This window comes from Salvia hispanica, chromosome 6 (genome assembly GCF_023119035.1).
Source record: "Salvia hispanica cultivar TCC Black 2014 chromosome 6, UniMelb_Shisp_WGS_1.0, whole genome shotgun sequence".
Taxonomy (NCBI): domain Eukaryota; kingdom Viridiplantae; phylum Streptophyta; class Magnoliopsida; order Lamiales; family Lamiaceae; genus Salvia; species Salvia hispanica.
Genome location: NC_062970.1, coordinates 10991380 through 11010549, shown reverse-complemented (window position 1 = coordinate 11010549; position 19170 = coordinate 10991380). Strand labels below are relative to the sequence as shown.

At 36.4% G+C, this 19170-nt stretch overlaps 3 protein-coding genes across 4 annotated transcripts; 2 read left to right on the top strand and 1 right to left on the bottom strand.

Annotated features, from left to right (window-relative positions):
* The first annotated feature begins 4247 nt into the window (after positions 1-4247).
* On the top strand, positions 4248-5446 carry LOC125195772. The gene is made up of 3 exons (XM_048093992.1): positions 4248-4408; positions 4588-4742; positions 5140-5446. Exons 1-3 carry the CDS (start codon positions 4403-4405, stop codon positions 5156-5158), a joined length of 180 nt encoding a protein of 59 aa, XP_047949949.1. The 5' UTR covers positions 4248-4402; the 3' UTR covers positions 5159-5446.
* Positions 5447-6518: 1072 nt separating this feature from the next.
* On the bottom strand, positions 6519-11579 carry LOC125195771 (phosphatidylserine decarboxylase proenzyme 1, mitochondrial). Its single transcript, XM_048093991.1, has 12 exons — positions 11386-11579; positions 10914-11002; positions 9827-9880; positions 9681-9746; positions 9545-9605; positions 9313-9422; positions 8950-9206; positions 8666-8772; positions 8230-8297; positions 7584-7661; positions 7013-7135; positions 6519-6857 (listed from the first exon to the last, which is right to left on the bottom strand). The coding sequence occupies exons 1-12, from the start codon at positions 11546-11548 to the stop codon at positions 6696-6698; spliced, it is 1338 nt and encodes a 445-aa protein (XP_047949948.1). The 5' UTR covers positions 11549-11579; the 3' UTR covers positions 6519-6695.
* A 104-nt stretch (positions 11580-11683) lies between these two features.
* On the top strand, positions 11684-15484 carry LOC125191819 (inositol 2-dehydrogenase). Of its 2 annotated transcripts, none has more exons than XM_048089238.1 (8): positions 11684-11967; positions 12139-12309; positions 13085-13249; positions 13309-13473; positions 14411-14545; positions 14671-14768; positions 14847-15024; positions 15307-15484. In XM_048089238.1, exons 1-8 carry the CDS (start codon positions 11788-11790, stop codon positions 15394-15396), a joined length of 1182 nt encoding a protein of 393 aa, XP_047945195.1. In that variant the 5' UTR covers positions 11684-11787; the 3' UTR covers positions 15397-15484. The 2 variants fall into 2 exon arrangements, with proteins under 2 accessions (XP_047945195.1, XP_047945198.1); XM_048089241.1 differs by having other exon boundaries at positions 11685-11967; positions 14847-15074.
* Positions 15485-19170: the final 3686 nt, after the last annotated feature.

Genomic DNA, 19170 nt, shown 5'->3' with positions numbered 1-19170 from the left:
TCTATAATGTTGCATTATTAGCCGTTGTGCATTATTAGAATGAAAATGTGCATTATTAAATGACACATGGCATTAATCTAACCGTCAGATGACAAAATCGTGGGGCTAGGATTAAGAAGGAAAAAGGACAAAAGATATGAAAATGATTTGAATACATCCCCTATATATATATATATATATATATATATATATATATATATATATATATATATACTATCTATTTACATTTATTGTTCTTTACTTCAAGTTTTTTTATTTAAATTGTTATACAAGCTAACAAGCATGTATTATGTATATTTACATTCATCATTCATTTATTAATTATTATTGTTTAAGTCTTTTGACTCTTTTGTAATTTCAATTTTCAACATTTGTATTTGTAATATCGACATATCGTTCAAATTTGTATCAATAAAATTTCAATTGTCCAATGTCATCCACTTGACCACTTCTACTCCATTTGTCAATTGTCATTCTCGTTTTATTTTATTCAATAGTACAAGACTACAAGGTGTAATTTGTAATTAGTACTATAAATGAATAAATTAAAAAAAAAACGAAAATTGAACCGGCGGTCCAACCGGGAACCGGCCCGGAACCGGCTGAAAACCGTCGGGTCTTGAACCGCCTGTGAACCGTGTTTGTCCGGTTCAAGAACCGGAACTGCCGGAAGGTATGACGGGGCGGTTCAGGTTCGTCATTTTTTCGAACCTGAACCGCCGGTTCTGAACCAAGAACCGCCGGTTCTTGAACCATGGTGACCTCTATGCACAATTGGTTCTTGAACCGTGATGAAAATAGTGTTAGTGATTGTTGGGTCCATATTATTAAGAGTGAACTACATAAATAGTACAAGATCTTTACTTTCGCACATAAATAGTACATGATCTTTATTTCATATCGTTTTTTATACCCGTGACAAAAATAACCCTAGTTACCAAACATGTAATTTTTTAGTTATAGAGGATATTTTTGTAAGAGCATCCTCATCCGTGCTCTTAGCTAAGAGCACGGAAGTGGGCCCGGACCCACTTTTACTCCTTGTCCTTAGCTAAGAGCACAACACCCACATTCGTGCTCTTAGCTAAGGACAAGCTCAAAGATCCCACCATTCTATTATTCAATTTAAATATAAACATTTCCACAATATTAAAATGCATTAAAAATACCCAGAATATTATTACAAATTACAAACTAATTAAAAATTACATAATTCAAATCCTAAAAATTAAAAATTACAAAATCCTAAAAATTAAAAATTACATAATTAAAATCCATAAAATTAAAAAGACCCACTACTCGTTGCTCGAATTTCGCCCAAATGTGACTGATTAGATCTTTTTGTAGCTCAGTGTGGGCTCTTTTATCGCGCATTGTGTGTCTTCTTTCGATCATCTCGTTCACCGTCGTATGCACACCTCGGCGTGGGGGAGACCTCGCGGTTGGGCTTCCGGCTTCATCCTCGTCGTAAAAGTTAGCCGCCATCGGTCCTTCGTCAACTATAATCATGTCGGCGATATTCTTAACGTACCAAAGCCGAGAAGGGGACTTCACAATGTTGAATCGGCCTTGAAGGACCCCAAAAGCTCTTTCGACGTCTTTCCGAGCAGACTCTTGACGCTACACAAAAAGAATCCGTCTCGGCTCTTGTGGATTGCTGAACGACTTCACGAAAGTCGACCACCTTGGGTAGATACCATCGGTGAGATAGTAACCCATGTGGTATGCATTTCCGTTGACGGTGAAGTCGATCGCCGGTGCTACACCATTCAAAACAACAGTGGTGAAGAATATAGCACGTTCAAGTCGTTGTTGGATCCGGCAACACCGAAATATGCATGCCAAATCCATAGGCGGTAGTCGGCGACCGCTTCAAGGATAAGCGTTGGGCCGCCGCCTTTGTGGCCGCTTAAGTATTGCCCCCTCCAAGCAGTCGGGCAATTCTTCCACTTCCAATGCATGCAGTCAATGCTGCCTAGCATACCGGGAAAACTGCTATGACCGTTTCGTGAAGATGAAGCAACCGTTGACAATCGATCATCGGTGGTGGGTACCGAAGGAATTCCTCGTCGAAAGCAGAAACGAACGCCGTCGCAAAAACTCTTGAGGCATAGGATTCCAGTTGACTCACCGACATGCAAATACTCGTCGAAGAGGTCAGCCGTTTGCCCAGTAGCAAGTTTTCGGATGGCACAAGTACACTTTTGCAACGCCGAGAGACTTTGCCGACCGGTTGCGTCTACACCTGATTGAAAGTATTCAGACACGGGTGGACAATGTGTTGACAATACGCATAAACAATCGTTTTGACATGCGAAAACGGCGCCAAAAGTAATCTTCTGGATACCGCGGCTGGTCGGAAAAATAGTCGGCAACGAGCCTTTCATGGGCTCCCTCCCGATCACGAGGGATGTAGCGACGTTTTGATCTAGTTGGTTGAGGATGGGGCGGGGCTTCATTGCGACATAGGCTTCATAGGCGGCACGGTATTGTTCATAGTATTCTTGTTCTTCGCGCTCCGCTTCCGCAATGAGATCGGTGAAATCCATTTTTGAATTTTTTTAGCAGAGGGTTTGGGTGAGAGAGGAAGATGTAGATGATTTAGTATGAAAAAGTATGAACGAGAGATAATTTGATGTGAAAAGTGAATGATGAATGTGTGTATTTATAGATGATTTTGGGATATAAAAAAATTCACAAAAATCTAAAAAAAAACACTTCGTTTTTCAAATGGTAAGTAGGTTCCTTCCGAGTAACTCACTTCCCCCATTTTATCATAAACCAAAATAAAAAAAATGGGTTCAATTCCCCTTTAAATTTTCAAATTTTCTTTACATTTCTTAAACCTGCAATCAAGGTACAAATTTCGACGGGTAGAATAGTACTAAACATGTGATTTTTTTTTCCTTCCTTTCTTGTTTCTTTTTTTCTTCTTTAGTTTCTTCTTCTTCTTTCTTTTTTATTCATTTTCTTCTTTCTTTTTAGTATTTTATCTTCATTTCTTCTTTCTTTTTCTCCTTAGTTTATGTTTCCTTTTTTTTTCTTTTTCTCTTCTTTTCTCTTCTTTCTTTTTAGTGCTTTATACACATCTAATTGCATTCATAATACAAATTAAGAACAGAACACTTAATTAAACTAATTATTTAAAATTATTAAATCAATTAATATTTTTTATTAAATTATTTTATACTCATTTTAGGGTTGAAACACCTAACTAAAAATATTAAACTTTTTAAATCATTATATATACCATTCACGATTTCAAAGTTTTATTAAGACTATAATGATTAATTATTAATATAATATAAAATATAATAATTATTATATAATATTATATGATAATTTAAATAATTATACTTAAATTATTTATTAATTACTACCACTAGGTTGTAGATTATAACAATAATATTATTATAACAATTAAATATAATTATAACTATGGATAATTATAATTAAGAGGGAGTATTTGTTTAAAGGGTATTTTTGGGGTGAAAATCTCATCAGGTACCAAAAATGTGATTTATATGTACCAAAAACGATATAAAATAAAGATCAAGTACCATTTATATAGTTCACTCTATTATTAATAGTATTTAACTGTTTAAAACTTTTTATATTTATAAATTGGTCTAATTACGATAGACGACCAAAAATGATAAAATTAATCTCCTCTTTGTGGACGAAGGTAGTAATACTGAAAATTTGAATGGTTGGGGCCCATAGGCTCCCTAGACCCCAATGCGATTCATCGCTATAGTTAAATTTTTATTGAATCAATAACAAATACTCATTCCGTCCCAACTAAGTTGAGTCGTATTCTTTTTTTAGATGTCCGATGTCCCAACAAAGTTGAGTCATGTCCTTTTTTGACTAAAAACTAAATATCTAATCATTCTTACTTTACTCTGTCACATACTTTATTTTTCAATCAAATTTCTTAATCTCAGTGCCCAAAAGTTTTGACTCAACTTAATTAAGACTGGAGGAGTAATTCTATGAACGTAAATTTTATATTGAACCATATAAAAAACTTTTCTTATTCATTGTTTATAGCTGTGATTTATATTTCCTTTTTCTTTTTTAACTAACACATTTAAAAGATCATTTTTTTTTCTTATGATAGTATTAGTAGTACACCAAACCCTACCTGATTACAAACTGAGCATGAAATCTAAATTCATTGTAATACAAAATTTAGCAATAAATCTAAATTCATTTCATATTTTCGAATTGAACCTAATTGATCACTAAAGAAGAAGAAACAGACAATAGAAAAGGACGACTTGAGTGGGTGCTTCTCTCTCCTCAAATTCCAGTTGGTGCTTTGCTCAGACGCAATATTTCTCCGCGGCAGGCAGCTGCGATCGGGATCTCAACACTTTCATCCCACAGTTCATCAACAATGCCCGTAAGTTCTTCCATTTCTCCTATCTACGTTACGATTGATCGATTTTCATATGCATATACTCAGATCCGAGGTTGAACCCTACTTATTCCGTGGAATTCTTCCAATTCACATGCCAATGTCGATTCTTCGCGCTTAATTTTGGTTGCAGTCTGATGTGATCGATTAATTTGTGGATGCAGTTTAGGAAACCCGTGGAGTTGGAGGTGGAGCCTCCGAGCGTAGTTCGGTATTTGATCGGAGCGGCGATAATGATGCTTGGAGTGGTGTTACCGGTTGGCTACATGATGTTTCGTAACAAAAGAGTTCCTTCCTCTTCCTCCTACTCCAAACAGACGTAGGTCTGCCTGCCTTTCTCGTATTATTGGAAGTATCGTTGTTTCGACTCTTTTCCCTTCCATTTTATAGGAGGATTATAATAGAAAACTGTTTTTTCTGATTTTGTGGCGTGGCTATGTTTGTTTCTGGATTCTAGGTTTTGTTTATCTTTGATTTAATTAACTGATTCTTCTGGCTGAATCAAGCTTTAGCTATAGATGCAATAAGGCTTGTGCCTTTAGTTAGTTGGACATTTGTGTTTCTAGTTGCAGGATTAGTCCTTAGTGTCGTACTAGTCCGTAATTCTGTGTGGATTTTGAGTGTGCCTGATGTGCTTATCCACATACGATCGCTTATGTAAGAGTTTAGTGGTAAGCTACTTGAGATTTATAGGTCAATTAATGTTTTTCTTGCAGGAACAAGGTTTTGATATAGAGGTGTGTTCTGGATGCCTGGAATTAATGTTTAGTCACGGGCAAGGTGGTACAGTTTGAAGGAAAGGTGGAGAATGGATTTTGATTCTTGGTAACACTGCAAATTGCCTGTACATGTTAGAAAGTCTACTGGTTTTGACATATTGAGCTGTTAGTTTTGACACCTGCCATATATATGGTATATTTGTGGTTTATGAAGATGTATGGTTCGACTGCATTCATCCTAATTTGTGGACAGCTCATTTGGCATTGTTGTTGGTTATCCAAAATATCACTTGACGTTTTTCTATTGTTCCTAGTACTTGTATATTCTTGAAAATTGACATTATGTGCCCCATGTTTACCTGTTTGGTTGTTTTGGTTGGAGTATCACTTCTCTTGCATAGGAAACTTGATGTCTAGACTGATTGCCCTATTTATGTATCTATGTAATGTTGCTTTATCTGGGTTTATCTTTCATTCAGAATAGAAATGGAATGGTCACGACATATAGGTTAATTGCCTTGATAGTATGACTTCTATATCAATGTTTGGATGCAGTTTAGTCTCCCCTCCACTGATGTCTGCAACAAAAAATGCATTCATGAAATTTTGTAACAGAATCACTCTTCTTGGTTAAAACATCTTTCAGTGTCTTATGAGACTAATGATGCATTGGGAAGCACAGCGTAAATTCATAACTTGAGTAAGTTATACTGAGTATGTTGCAATTAACTAGAATAATAGAGGTAGTCTATTTCTTGGCCATTGTAAAGTTGTAGGTCCAGTTCAATTTTTGAGGTTGATGATTTATATTTTTATGGTGGCTATTATGTGATGTATATTCTTTTGACCATGAAACCAGTTGCTTAGGTTTGAGTTGACATTCTTAATATTCAATCCTCTCCTGGTCATACAAGGTCTTGTGTACCTTTTTGTCTGGTATGACATCAGTGTGAATCTGTGATACAAACTTCCTCTTGGATTGTCCAATTTGTTTGTGTATTCTGTTTCTATAGGTTAAGTTTGAAGTTTGGCTACATTTTAAACTGCCTTGTGTTTTTGGCTTCTCCATTGATGTTTCTGCATTCAAGGTGCTTGCATCATATTCAGCTGTTCATGCGATCATTACTTAATATACGACTCAGTTTTGAAGTTAATATGGAGTGTCTACAAGGAGATATGTCTGATGCTTCTAGCTGGGCTTTGTCATATCCAAGACTGGCTGCGCTAAATCATGCTCACGCATGTGTGTTGATTCTTTGAGATTGTTTAGTAGTACTATTTGTGACTATTAGGCGCCCAAGGATAAATGCCCAATGCTGCCATTTGATCAGAGGATCACCTGACCTTCTCATTCGTTTGATACTTGAAAGTATAAGTGCAAATATAAATAACTGTTGTATTAAAAACTACCGTTGAAAAAAATCAGTTTTTCTTTCCAAAACCAAGATATTCCAATCTAGGTTGAAAGAACTGAACATTCAATCCTGGGACGGATGAACGAACAAAAAACCTAACGCTTTAGATGAATGTTCAAGAGAGTCACCTCCCAGCCTTTAAGATTGATTCCACCTACCCAGTGGTTCTCCCATACGGATTCTACCGCCTCTCTTGATACAAAATCTGAAGTCAGACGAGCTTTCTTTGACGATACCAGACTGGGAAATAGGAGCTTGGAAGACCAACACCACGGTTGATCCCATGTTAAAAGCAGCTACCTGTTTTTAATAATGACAATATCCAGTTCCAGAGCATGAATACTAGAATGAAGAAAATAAGACAGCATCCAGAGCATAAACACTAGCATAAAGAAAGCAAGACACCGCATTATAAATGTTTCCTAGTTAAGATAAATGAGCTCAATGCCTCATACCTCATCTCCTTTCCTTAGTGGCACTCCTGTGCCTTCGGGTTCATATAATCGTTCATCTGGCGGCAATGAATGAATCAGTTTCTTTTGGGGTTTATTTGTCTTGAGAGTTGGCTCGATGAAAAGCTGTCATTACGTGCATACAGTGTTAGAACGCAGTAGTATATCATGTGAGAATCTGAGATATCACTTTGTAAAGACATGGGTGCATCATGAAAATCTAGTGTTTAAATGTCATATTAAGTAACAAATGGTATATTTCCCAAGCTTACTGATCACAGTCCACAGAGAATCTCACCCCTCCATCTCCTAGTTTGTAAATATTTCACTTTTCATTTTTAAAGGTTTACAAGAAAAAGAAAAGGATCTACACATACTAAGAATAACATCTAAACATAATTACCTTCAAAGTAAACTTATGGAAGGAAAAGAAAACCTTACTGACACCTAATTCTGACACTATTTTTACTGAGCCTATTCATCAGAATTCAGAATCCAGGATAAAACATGACCAATCTCCGTACTATGTAGGGACAAACAACTAATAAATTAAGACAATCAAGGAAGTCAGAACCTCGATGGAACCGATATTTGTTGCACCAATTGCTGCCATAGCCATATAGCCTTGTTTCCATTGACCTTCAAGCACTACCTGGTTATCAATATCAGATGTCAGCATATTTGGTTGAAGAATATAAGCGCTAATACTGAATAAGCATTTTTTAAGGACTATACTGCCTGCTTCAATTACTATGCTATATATATCTAGTAAGCAGGATTCAGAGAAATCAAATGCACACACAGTTGCACAGTTTGCTCTTAGTCTATATTACCTTATTTCATTGGAACAGGGGGTAATGAGCAAGAAACAACTCGTTATAAAAATGACACTCAATGTTTGACGACTTATATCAAAGTGTAAAATTACAGTGGGTCTAAATTCATGACGTATGGATTTTATCTTTCTCTGGTTGGCATAGTAGTGTAGTGGTTGGGAAACAAATCGAAGTTAATATCAGAGTTTCGTATTTATCAACTTCCACATGGCCATCAAAGCGCATAGGTTGATTGGTAACTCTTCTTGACTTTGGACTAAGATCTCTAGCTGGTGAAATATAATTCAGCAAATGTTGGCCAAATGATATTCACAAAGCAATAACCTTCTGAACTTAAGAAACTACCATAAGCATGGGGAGAGGAAAACATACACAGAAACCTACCCTTTCATTTTCAACATACAAGTTTCTGATGGTTCTCGTTGCTCGCTCATTCATTGGAAGGAGATGACCTGCAAGGAACATAAGAATGAACTCAACAATAATGCAAATAATATGGGAGGACGTGATATATTAGAGCATCTAATAACTTAAAATGTTTTCATGTTCATTGACTACAAACTCCAAAAGAAGCATGCCAGCACACAAAAATTTAGTACTGTATTTCATAAAATGCAGTAGATAGAAACTATAAGATCAATTCATAAACAGAGATTTTTAGAAATAATCTAAGTGCAAGCTGTAAGGTTCCATCAATTACAGAAGCAGGTTAGATTGTAGACAGATAAACGGGACAAGATTATCCTCCTCAAAATCTAACAGCAGTTGGGAACATTTGCAAAATTGAGCTGAAAAAAATCGATACAAAGTTATAGCTTGCCGGAAAAATGCCGTCGAAGGAGAAGATTCCAATCAACTGGAGAATGTATCCGATGGTAGTCTCCAGGCTTCAAGTAAATTACACAATAGAAGAGGCCTTTCTGTGGGCTACATAAATTAATGACATCATAAATCCAATTGCCAAGGTAACGTATATACTAAAAAAACTCTTTTAACTTCTAAAAACCTGATCTAACAATAAGAATTGTTTCATTGGTAATTATAGATCAGGCACATTGTCACTTGATATAATGTAATATTGCTTCAAACTAATCCAAGATTTACCGGGATGATGCATTATCTCTAACTTTAGGAGAAGCCAAGAAGGAAATACTCCACCATGACTTCTGGTTTACATCTCTCACAGTTTTCTCTTCCTTGCCACTATCTTCATTAGCATCTTCTGCGGCAATCATGGGAAGATTCGAGTTTGCACCAAGAAGGGAAGAAGCAGAATAAGAACATCCCTTTACTTGCTCAATCATAGCTCCTGGTCCTCTTAACTCACCAAATCTTAGAACTGTCCCATCTACAGGACTGACCTATAGAAGGAATAAAATTAGTACACAGTGATCAAGCGGTTCAGAAACAGCACAGCTGCTATGGAAGGATGTAGATATCCAGAACTTGTTAACAGTTACCACTTACCAGACAATAAGGGTCAGAATCAATGGGCCTGGAGCTCTCTTTCAACTTGCGAACAAAAAATTCTCTTAAGCTAGCATATTCTTCCAATGGTAGTTGAGCTTCTTCCAAGTCTAATTTACATAAAGAAAAGGAAAGTTCAGCGGTTTCTTTGATCTGTTTAGTTTAGCAAAGTATAAATGAATTTATTGAAAATACATTAAGAAGGATGTTGATGCCGATCAGGAAAACATACTAGAGTGAAAAGCTCGCGCCCATGCTTTATATACATATGGCCGTAACCAAATGGGAAGTTCCTGATCAAGGATTATTTTAGAGCATAACTTAAGGTCATTCATGATATATTAGCTCAACAAACATTGTATACTCACCACACCAGTTAAGGAGCCCCAAAACCGTGAAATAGAGCGCAAGGGTAGCAATCTCAAGAATCTAGCCTATCACCAATCAAAGTTTGGCATAAAAATCATATAGTGGATACTTACATGTAATCACACAATAAAAGGGAATGATTTACCTTCACATCCGGGTGAAACTCTGATTCGATACCCTTAGCCTTGGCCTCTTCAATCTATTTCTCAAACAATTGAAAAGATAGACACCAGCACATCTGTTAAGATACATTGTTTCCAGAGTAACAATATAATGATAAAGAGCTAATTGCCATTTAAATCATGACGTTGCGTTGACTTCTTCTCAGTCCCACAGGGTCAAATTTGAATTTAAAATGACGAAGTTTCTATTGTTCACAATTGGCCCACGACTAATTTTTCCGGCGCTTACATGTATCAATTTCACTGAGGTTGTGCTTTCATATACTTGTTTACATGATTTGACCAACTAAGTGGCACCAACATCTACAAAACAACGCTTACATGTATCAATTTCACTGAGGTTGTGCTTTCATATACTTGTTTGCATGATTTGACCAACTAAGTGGCACCAACATCTACAAAACAACGTCGTTTTGGTTTATGAAATAAAAACAATCCCCCGTGTTTACCTTTCTCTCTCCCACACTACGTCTCCTCCTCCCCCGCCACCGCCTCTATTCTACGCAGCCACCTTCTCCCACATCCCCCTCTCACCTCCCCACACCTCGTCCAATCCCTAGCCTCCAACCTCCACCGTAAATTCCACATCCTAAAGAACGACTTTGCCTTCAGATTCTCCCTCAACTCAATCCAAACTCCCCTTCTCAACCTCTCCCTGCTCTCCCGCAGCAACATGCTCTCTCTGACTAAGTAGTAAGTAGTCCGTCTCTCTCTCTCCCGATAGCCATGGCTTGGTAGAGGATGGGATGGGAAGAGGATGGGACTGGGCCGGGGAGGGTTTTGAAAAGAAAATATTCTTAATTTAGAGAAACGGCGTCGTTTTGAGTATCACCAAACAACGTCTCATACGAGTGGGACTAAGTTTGAGCTTAGCATTTTTTAGTCAAGCTTGGGCTTGAGAGTAGCCTAAATCCAATCAAATCTAGGTATCTGCTAAGAAAAGCTTAAAAAGAAAGAGCTAGCAGTACACATGCAAACCATTGACAAAGCAAGGACTAAATTAAGCAACGACAATGCTTTTACAATCCCTTATTAGTACATTGTAATTACCTGTTTATCATCATACATACGACGGACATGAAGTGCACCAAGCATAAGTATCGTTGCCACAGTTGCACCAGGCACTAAAAAAGAATTGCCTGCACAATACTTGAAAAAAAATGTTCTTCTAGAGTAACTTTACTGCTGGACATGAACACAATACGAAATTGCAGAATCACATAGCTTTTCTCCCATAAAATTTCAGGAATATGTATTTCCGAATGCAATCTATATTCTTATAACCAATTAAACGCCATCAAAACTTAAATTACAGAAAAATTAACATCTACTACTAGTCAATTGGCAGACAAATTGCCATGAAGAATGATAAACAATGCTAAATATGCGTAATTAAACGCAAAAGTTGCTTATAATCTTTCCTATAGCAGAGAGACACAAAATAGGGGTATTATGAAGTCGAGTAAGGTCTGGTCTGTTCACGACTTGCAGAGGAGAATAAAAGAGTTGCGTTGTGTCGTACCTTGCGAACTTCCGCCGCTGTTACTGGCGCCGCCGGGGAAGGAAGCTTGCGGCTGAGCAGGTCGGGCGCTGCGAAGAAATGTAGTGAAATGGAATCGTCGGTGGAGGTAAATCTTGTGGTAGTTTAGCAGTGGAATACTTCGAGAAGCTCTCCATTTCGTCATCTTTCTCCTCTTTGTCAATGATCAGCGCGGCGGCGCGACTGATATGAAATTAGAAAGTCTGATTTTTAAAATATTGATCCTATTATTCTAGATAGTTTAAAATAACCAAATTGCCCTAAGAATATATCATCCACAAAAACTATCAATTGGTCCCAGCATAATCAATCTTTGAAAAAATCAACGGGGCCTTCCCTCGAATTCTATACAATTTGAACTGAGAGAGTTGGAAATCAACATTTATGGCTTTTGGAACACTAAAATATGGGATAATTGGAGTTGGAATGATGGGAAGAGAGCACCTAGTCAATCTTCACTACCTCAAGGATGAAAATGTATCTGTAGTTGCTGTTGCTGATCCTCACTTGCCTTCCCAACAGCAAGCTCTCAAACTTGCACAATCTTTTAACTGGGCAATTCAGGTAAGGGATTAATCTCAACATTTTATTTTCATTTCGGTTTAATTGAGTGATAAAGTGTGAGTTATTTATTTTTTGAGCAAGAAAAAGATGATTGGTATATTTGTTGTGGGATTGTTTTGATTGAGTGATTTGACTCTGGATTGAGTGTTGCCTGTGTGGTTCGTTTTGAAGGTATTTTGTTGTCACAAGGAGCTGTTGGATAGTGGAGTGTGTGATGTAGTGATTGTATCTACTCCCAACATGACTCACTATGAAATCTTGATGGATATTATAAGCCACCCCAAACCCCATCATGTTCTGGTGGAGAAGCCTCTTTGCACCACCGTTGCACATTGCAAGCAGGTATGATTGTGTCTTGAGTTAACGAAATGCTAATATACAAATATGCAATTGACATGCATTGGATAAGTATTTGTGTTTTTCTGTGAATAGGGGTGTAGAATCAGGTGCATGATAATGTTATAACTTGTTGATTATTTCTCTGCTCATTCCATTGGTAAATGGTGATGAGAGGTCACTAAGATTTTTCTTTGCTGTCCAATGAATAAAATAAGATTTCTGGGCTGATGTCACTCAAAAATTGGTTTGATGCTGCTGGTATTGTTTACATCAAAATGTTCCTCTAATTCAAGTCGAATGAGATTAATGTATTGATTTCTTTATTCTTCGCCACTTTTCCTATGAGCTGGTAAGTGGTAACTAGACTAGCATCAATAAGCTGATTGCGCTTTTCGGTGAGTTCGACAATGATTGATGGGAGCAGGACTTTGATACAGACATCTATTATCCAATATCTCTTAGTGGTCTATTATGCTAACAGCTGTAAGTAAATGAATATGAGAATGGTATATCGCTAGACAAGTATTTAATTAATTGGCGGAGCTTCTATGTGCATGAAAGATGGTACTTGTGACAACTCTAATAAAGCAACTGTATAAATAACATGTCTCCTAACAAAGTTTTGAAGTAGCAATGCGCATATGAAACCTGAAGTGTGTCATGTATTAACTTTTATTTTATGCCAAACCCCTGTTATCTATATAGCCCTGTTACTGCAATATCTGCCTGCACAAGTGTTCGCATTATGTGATCAACTATGTTCATCATTATTTCTCAGGTCATAGAAGCTGCTAAACACAGACCAGATGTGCTTGTACAGGTTGGATTAGAATATAGATATATGCCACCAGTTGCCAAACTAATTGATCTGGTCAAGGGTGGAGTTCTAGGACAAGTCAAAATGGTTTCTATCCGTGAGCACCGCTTCCCATTTCTAGTCAAGGTATTTTGTGCCACTCTCAGTGTCTGCTTTCACCAGATTCTTGACCCATTGTGCTGTAGGTTAACAATTGGAACCGATTTAACTGTAACTCTGGAGGTACTCTGGTAGAGAAATGTTGCCACTTCTTTGACCTCATGACCCTATTTGCTGCGGCTAATCCTGTCCGCGTCATGGCTTCTGGAGCTATCGATGTAAATCATAAAGATGAAATTTATGATGGGAAGGTAATATCACATTTGTAGCATGTAATGTTTTATATTATTGATCATTTGATTCGATCATTCAAAGATTTATACATATGGTATTGAGCATGGTTTGCATTCCTTTTCCCTCTCCCTGCATTATTCTTCAGTAGTTGTTAGTATAAGGGAGCCACATGGACTTGGATAAGGGGAAAACGTGTTCTTACCTGGGCAAGTAAGTAACTTGGTAGTACATAATTTTGGGGGTTTAATCTCTGTATTTATATTTTCTACATTGTTGCATGTGTATTTCGCCCTGCTCCAGTCCTGTTCTGATTTGCCATGATCACAGGTCAAAAACTCCAAATTAATCATCAATCTCAATTCTCATGTATTTCAGCATGTTGGAGATAGATAAACTTGTTGCGTAAGTGGTGAGAAAAGGGGTGTCATGCTTCAGATATATTTGCTTTTCCTTTATGCTGGGATGTGTATGATGGAAAATGAGAACATTGATAAAATATACTGAGTAAAGCATGTCGTGCAGCGTATTGCAAAGCTATTTATAAATAGTTTCTCTTTGGTCGTAGTTTACACTGCCTGCATTTGTAGTCCTTATCTATTTGCCTTTACCAAGTTCTTGTGTGCGACTGTTTCTGCTTCTAGGTAAGCTCCAGCTGTTTGCTTAATCATGTATTTACTGCACAGAAGTGTCCCGATTTCATGACTCTAAAATGTAGGGCAAATTGTGTTTTAAGAACATTTCCTCTTATATTCTGATACATTGCTCAAACTTAATTATATATGTAATTCTTACATTATAAAAACATAACGATAATTAAAAAGTAAAAGAAGGCAGCAGAGAGTAATTAGAAGACACACTTCACAGAAAGGAGCAGGAGCACAATGACAAAGTCATTTCCTATAGCATTTTATCATCTTGTGGTAACATAACATGGCCAATTTCTTGTTCCTGCAGGTTCCAGATATAATCGATAATGCATATGTAATTGTTGAATTTGAAAACGGTTCACGGGGCCTGCTTGATCTCTGTATGTTTGCTGAGGGCAGTAAAAATGAACAAGAGATATCTGTTGTTGGTCAGATCGGAAAGGTACATCCTTCACTCATCTCCACCTAAAGGATATGGTGCACATTTTTAGCCTGTGATGCTCGATTTTATAACGTATTGTTGCACTACTGCTTTCCCAATTCTACTCCTAATGGAAAATACTACAGGGTGAGGCGTTTGTGCCAGAAAGCATAGTCCGTTGGGGAACGCGTGCAGATGGAAGAGATGGTGTGAAGACATTAAAAGCTGAGGACGATCGCATAAAGTAAGTTGATCAAAAATACAAGCCAAAGTTGAACCATCAAAGCTTTATGTCATTGATGTATAATTCACTGTGTGCTAGGTATGATGGGCTACATCATGGTTCTAGCTATCTGGAACATCTTCACTTTTTGTCAGTGGTAAGAGCGAAAGGCACACAAGCTCCCGCTGTAGGCCTGCATGACGGATTGCTCTCCGTAGCCATAGGAGTTGCAGCTCAACTCTCCATTGAGAAAGGCCGTTTTGTAACTATTGAGGAGGTCATGGAATAACCATTCTATACACATTTCTTCCACATTTTCCGGTGGAGGTTCATTCTCAGCTTCCACACATAATTGAAATATTTCGGGTGCATTTACTTTGTGTGATAGCTTATATATGTAAAAGAAATAATACAATATGCTGATTTGCCATATATATTGATGGATTAAAACCAACTTTAAGCGCATTTCATGTAACCCTTGAAAGAGTCAATTCTGTGTACAGTCGATCCAATCTATCGATGTAGCATAGTGATATTGATCGATCGTCCCATTTGGCAGGTATACTTGAAGTTGACGATATCAACTTGTTGTGCATGGTCAGCACGGAGTCAGCACTTATGTGAAATTGTAAATATTATGTGTATGTGATTGTTGCATGATATTGTGAGTTGGTTCTTTTGATGTAATGTAGGAGATCTAGTTGGTCTTTAATTTAACTTCTTGTGTGATTTGCTGTTTCGTCGCCTTTAGACATAACAATTTGGTGCACGTTGTTCATATATGATGCGGTGAACGCATGGTTTCAAATTTCAATTGATGCTACGCCGATCTTTGGACCTCACGAGGGATAAGTTCACAAAGGAATTTCTCATACGTTTCGGGCAAAGTGCAACATTAGATGGCTACGAGGCATTACATACGATGCATCAAGATGGAATATGATGCTACTTTTGAGCCTCGGATTGCTTATCCGCTAGATCTTCATGGTCTTCAAGATCAAGGAGAATCGATTGATTATCATTGCCAACTTCCTCAGGGGAAAATCTCATTTGGCAACTTATTCTACTTCGACATTCAACATCACAAGCTTACACAGAGAAAATATTCACTACTCCTTCCAAATCAAAGTGACCCTATGAGTTAGTATGCCCGATTAATAATTCTTCGACAAATGGAAAATTTCTGGTTCACATGACTTCCCCACGTCCGCAACAATTTATGTACGAGCACTATCAATTAGATAACTTAAAGTTGGTCAATCTATTGACATAGTATGAAATGCATCGTATTTTTTTCACCAGGTCGTGAGCATATTCGTAACTAACCTTATTTATAAGTACTACTCCCTCCGTCCACGAATAAGAGTCCCGTTTTTCCATTTTGGTCCGTTCACAAATAAGAGTCCCGGTTCATAATTACCATAAATGGTAAAGAGACCTCACATTCCACTAACTCATTCCATCATTTAAAACTAATATATACAAGTGGGACTCCTATTCCACTAACTTTCTTTCACCCACTTTTCTTAACATTTCTTAAAACCCGCGCTATTTAGAAATGAGACTCTTAATCGTGGACGGATGGAGTAATAAATAACTCGATGCTGAATCACAATTAAATTTCTCTTAACCCGAGTTTTATATAGTACTTACTAATTTACAAATAGGGGGAGTGATTAATTGCCATAAGATTAATTACTAACTACAACAACAACTAATTACTAATTTAAGGCCATAAGATTTTAGAAAACGTGTGGTCTACAATTTGTCACGTGTAATTTTCGTTTTTATTAATAAAATCAAAAAAGATAAAAAAAACTTCAAATTAGGGTTTTGAATGAAAATGTCAATATAGTGTTTCGAAAATATCAACACAATGCTTTGAGAATGTCAACACAATGCTTTAAGAATGTTAACCCGTTGCTTATATTGACATTCTACATGTATTATATTGACATATTTTATATAGTATGTTGACATTTCTGCTTGTACGAAAAAATTAAAAAATTTTGATTTTTTTTTCAAATTTTGACGTCGGAACATATGCATGTAGGATATCGTTGGAATCCTTATAAATTTATCTTTAATTTGATATATGTTATATGAATTTAAAGTTTTGGGATTTCTTTAAAAAGTTAGTTATAGCTAAACATGTACTCCCTATGTCCCAATATATTAGACCCTTATTCCTTTTGGGTGTCCCAACATATTTGAGCCATTTCTATTTATGGTAAAAATTTACTTTCCTACCAATTCCACTTACACCATTAAACAACATCTCATAAATTCCTGTGCCCAAGAGAAAGGGCTCTAATATCTTGGGACGGATGGAGTAGTTAATTGACATTAATACCCCTATTGATATTTTTTGGAATTAATCCTATGACCTTATTGACGTTTTTCGTTGATCGTATTGATATTTAGGGATTGATGATCTTAACCCTTAATTTGAATATCTAATGGCTATTGTTTAGTTGTAATTAACAATTAAGTTTTGAGTTAGCAATATAACACTCCCCTGCAAATAGTTTGGTTCGTCTACAATCTTTTTCCTTGTTAATTTGAATTAGCAATCAATTTATTTTCCCTCGACTGTGTATTTGTCGCCTTTTTTATTCAATTGATTTATTTACCTCATATGTCCCAACTAGGGCTGGGGAAAAATACCGAAAAAATGATATATCGCTCGTATCGTATTGAAAAATATCGAAAAATTATCGAATTTTCGATATATCATAATTTTCGATACGATAACGATATGAATTTCCTTATATCGCGATATATCGTTTTATATCGAATATACGATACATATCGATATTTTTGATATATCGTTTTATATCGAATATACAATACATATCGGATATATCGAAACATATTGAAATTCAATACATATTGAAGTTTAAAATTATAAATATATAAATCCATTTAATTCATTCATATATTTAGAATATATATATATATATGTATAGAGTTGTGATCAATGTCGAACCAATTTTAAAGACCGAACTAGAGACCAAATCTGGGCCATTAGATCTAGTTATTTTGATGAGATGTGCTGCTGTGAAAATTTTTTCTGCTTCATTACTAGCTCATTTTACTTCATTGTATAGGTTTATTACTTCATTCTGTACATAATACCTTGAAACTACAACATGTTTTTACTTGCTTCCAGTAGGTTTTGAAATGATTCAACATATGTTTCATTCAAATTCATTGACGTGGGTTTTTGCTTGATTGACATTTAAAGATGCAATTTATTCAAGTGAGTTTATTACTTCATTCAGGAATGTTATTACTTCATTGGATAAGATTTTTACTTCATTCCAGTAGGACTTCAAATGCTTCTACACATACTTCATTCCAATAATTTATTACATTATTCCATGTGTTTATTAAACCAATATTAGCGCCATGGCGGTGGTGATAGATATTGTAGAGAGAAAGAACGGCACGCGACAGCGAAACCACATTTACGTACTGGAATGAAGTAAAAACCTACTGGAATGAAGTAAAAACCTACTAGAATGAAGTAATATATTCTGGAACGAAGTTAAATCTTCGTAACATGTTAGTATGACTTATTTACCTTCGGATGAATTAAAATAGGCTTGTGATGAAGGCGAAAATAATTTATAAATTTTCTGTATCTTATCCATAAAAAACTAGATCTAAAAGCCCTAATTTGGTAGGGTTCGGTGGTTCGGTCTTTAAGAGTGGATTTGTGGATAATGGGACTCTATATATATATATATATATATATATATATATAGGGGAGCATTAAGGTACTTTTACCCCTTAGAGTACTATTTCCTTCTTAATCACATCCATTAGATTATAGTAGTGGACGGTCAAGATTAGATTTATGAAATTAATCCCGTGTTGCATTATGAGTAGCATTCTGTGCATTATAAGGTTATAATAGTAAAAACATAATGTCTGGAGCACGTTTCAAAACGGCAGTTCCGATAATTAAGCGGGATTTTGATACACCTTCCAACTTCTTACTCTCTCTCTCTCATTCTATCAAATCGAACTATATCAACCAAAATTCTCTCATTTTTCGGAACAAGCCGAACCCTAGCCGCCGCCGTTGAAATAGCTTTGAACCGGTGGCGACTTCGAAGCAGAATTTGACAGTGAAAAGCAACTGGGTCGACGATTCAGGGTCTCAAAGTTCAGGGTTTAGGGCGCGAGCGCCGTCGGTCAAGTGTACATCTCCGTTCCTCGTGTAAGGTATGAGTATTAAGTCTCGCTTTTTAGTAAATTTTCTTTGAAAAATGTGAAATAGTGAGCCTTAGATAATGGGGTATCAATATTTGGATGTTTTTTGTTGTTTTCTGAGTAGAATTTGGTTTGATTTTAGGGTTTTCGGTTGTATTCGTCCTCAATTTGAGGATTCTTGTCGACCTTGCTTTAAATGTTC

Coding starts and splice junctions, on each gene's coding strand:
- LOC125195771 (XM_048093991.1), bottom strand. CDS start 11,548: ATGACGAAATGGAGAGCTTCTCGAAGTATTCCACTGCTAAACTACCAC. Junction 9,881..10,913: donor GTATGTATGATGATAAACAG/GTAATTACAATG, acceptor TTTGAGAAATAG/ATTGAAGAGGCCAAGGCTAA. Junction 7,136..7,583: donor CAAATATCGGTTCCATCGAG/GTTCTGACTTCC, acceptor ACGTAATGACAG/CTTTTCATCGAGCCAACTCT.
- LOC125191819 (XM_048089238.1), top strand. CDS start 11,788: ATGGCTTTTGGAACACTAAAATATGGGATAATTGGAGTTGGAATGATG. Junction 14,769..14,846: donor GCTGAGGACGATCGCATAAA/GTAAGTTGATCA, acceptor ACTGTGTGCTAG/GTATGATGGGCTACATCATG. Junction 15,025..15,306: donor GTTTTGTAACTATTGAGGAG/GTCATGGAATAA, acceptor CCCATTTGGCAG/GTATACTTGAAGTTGACGAT.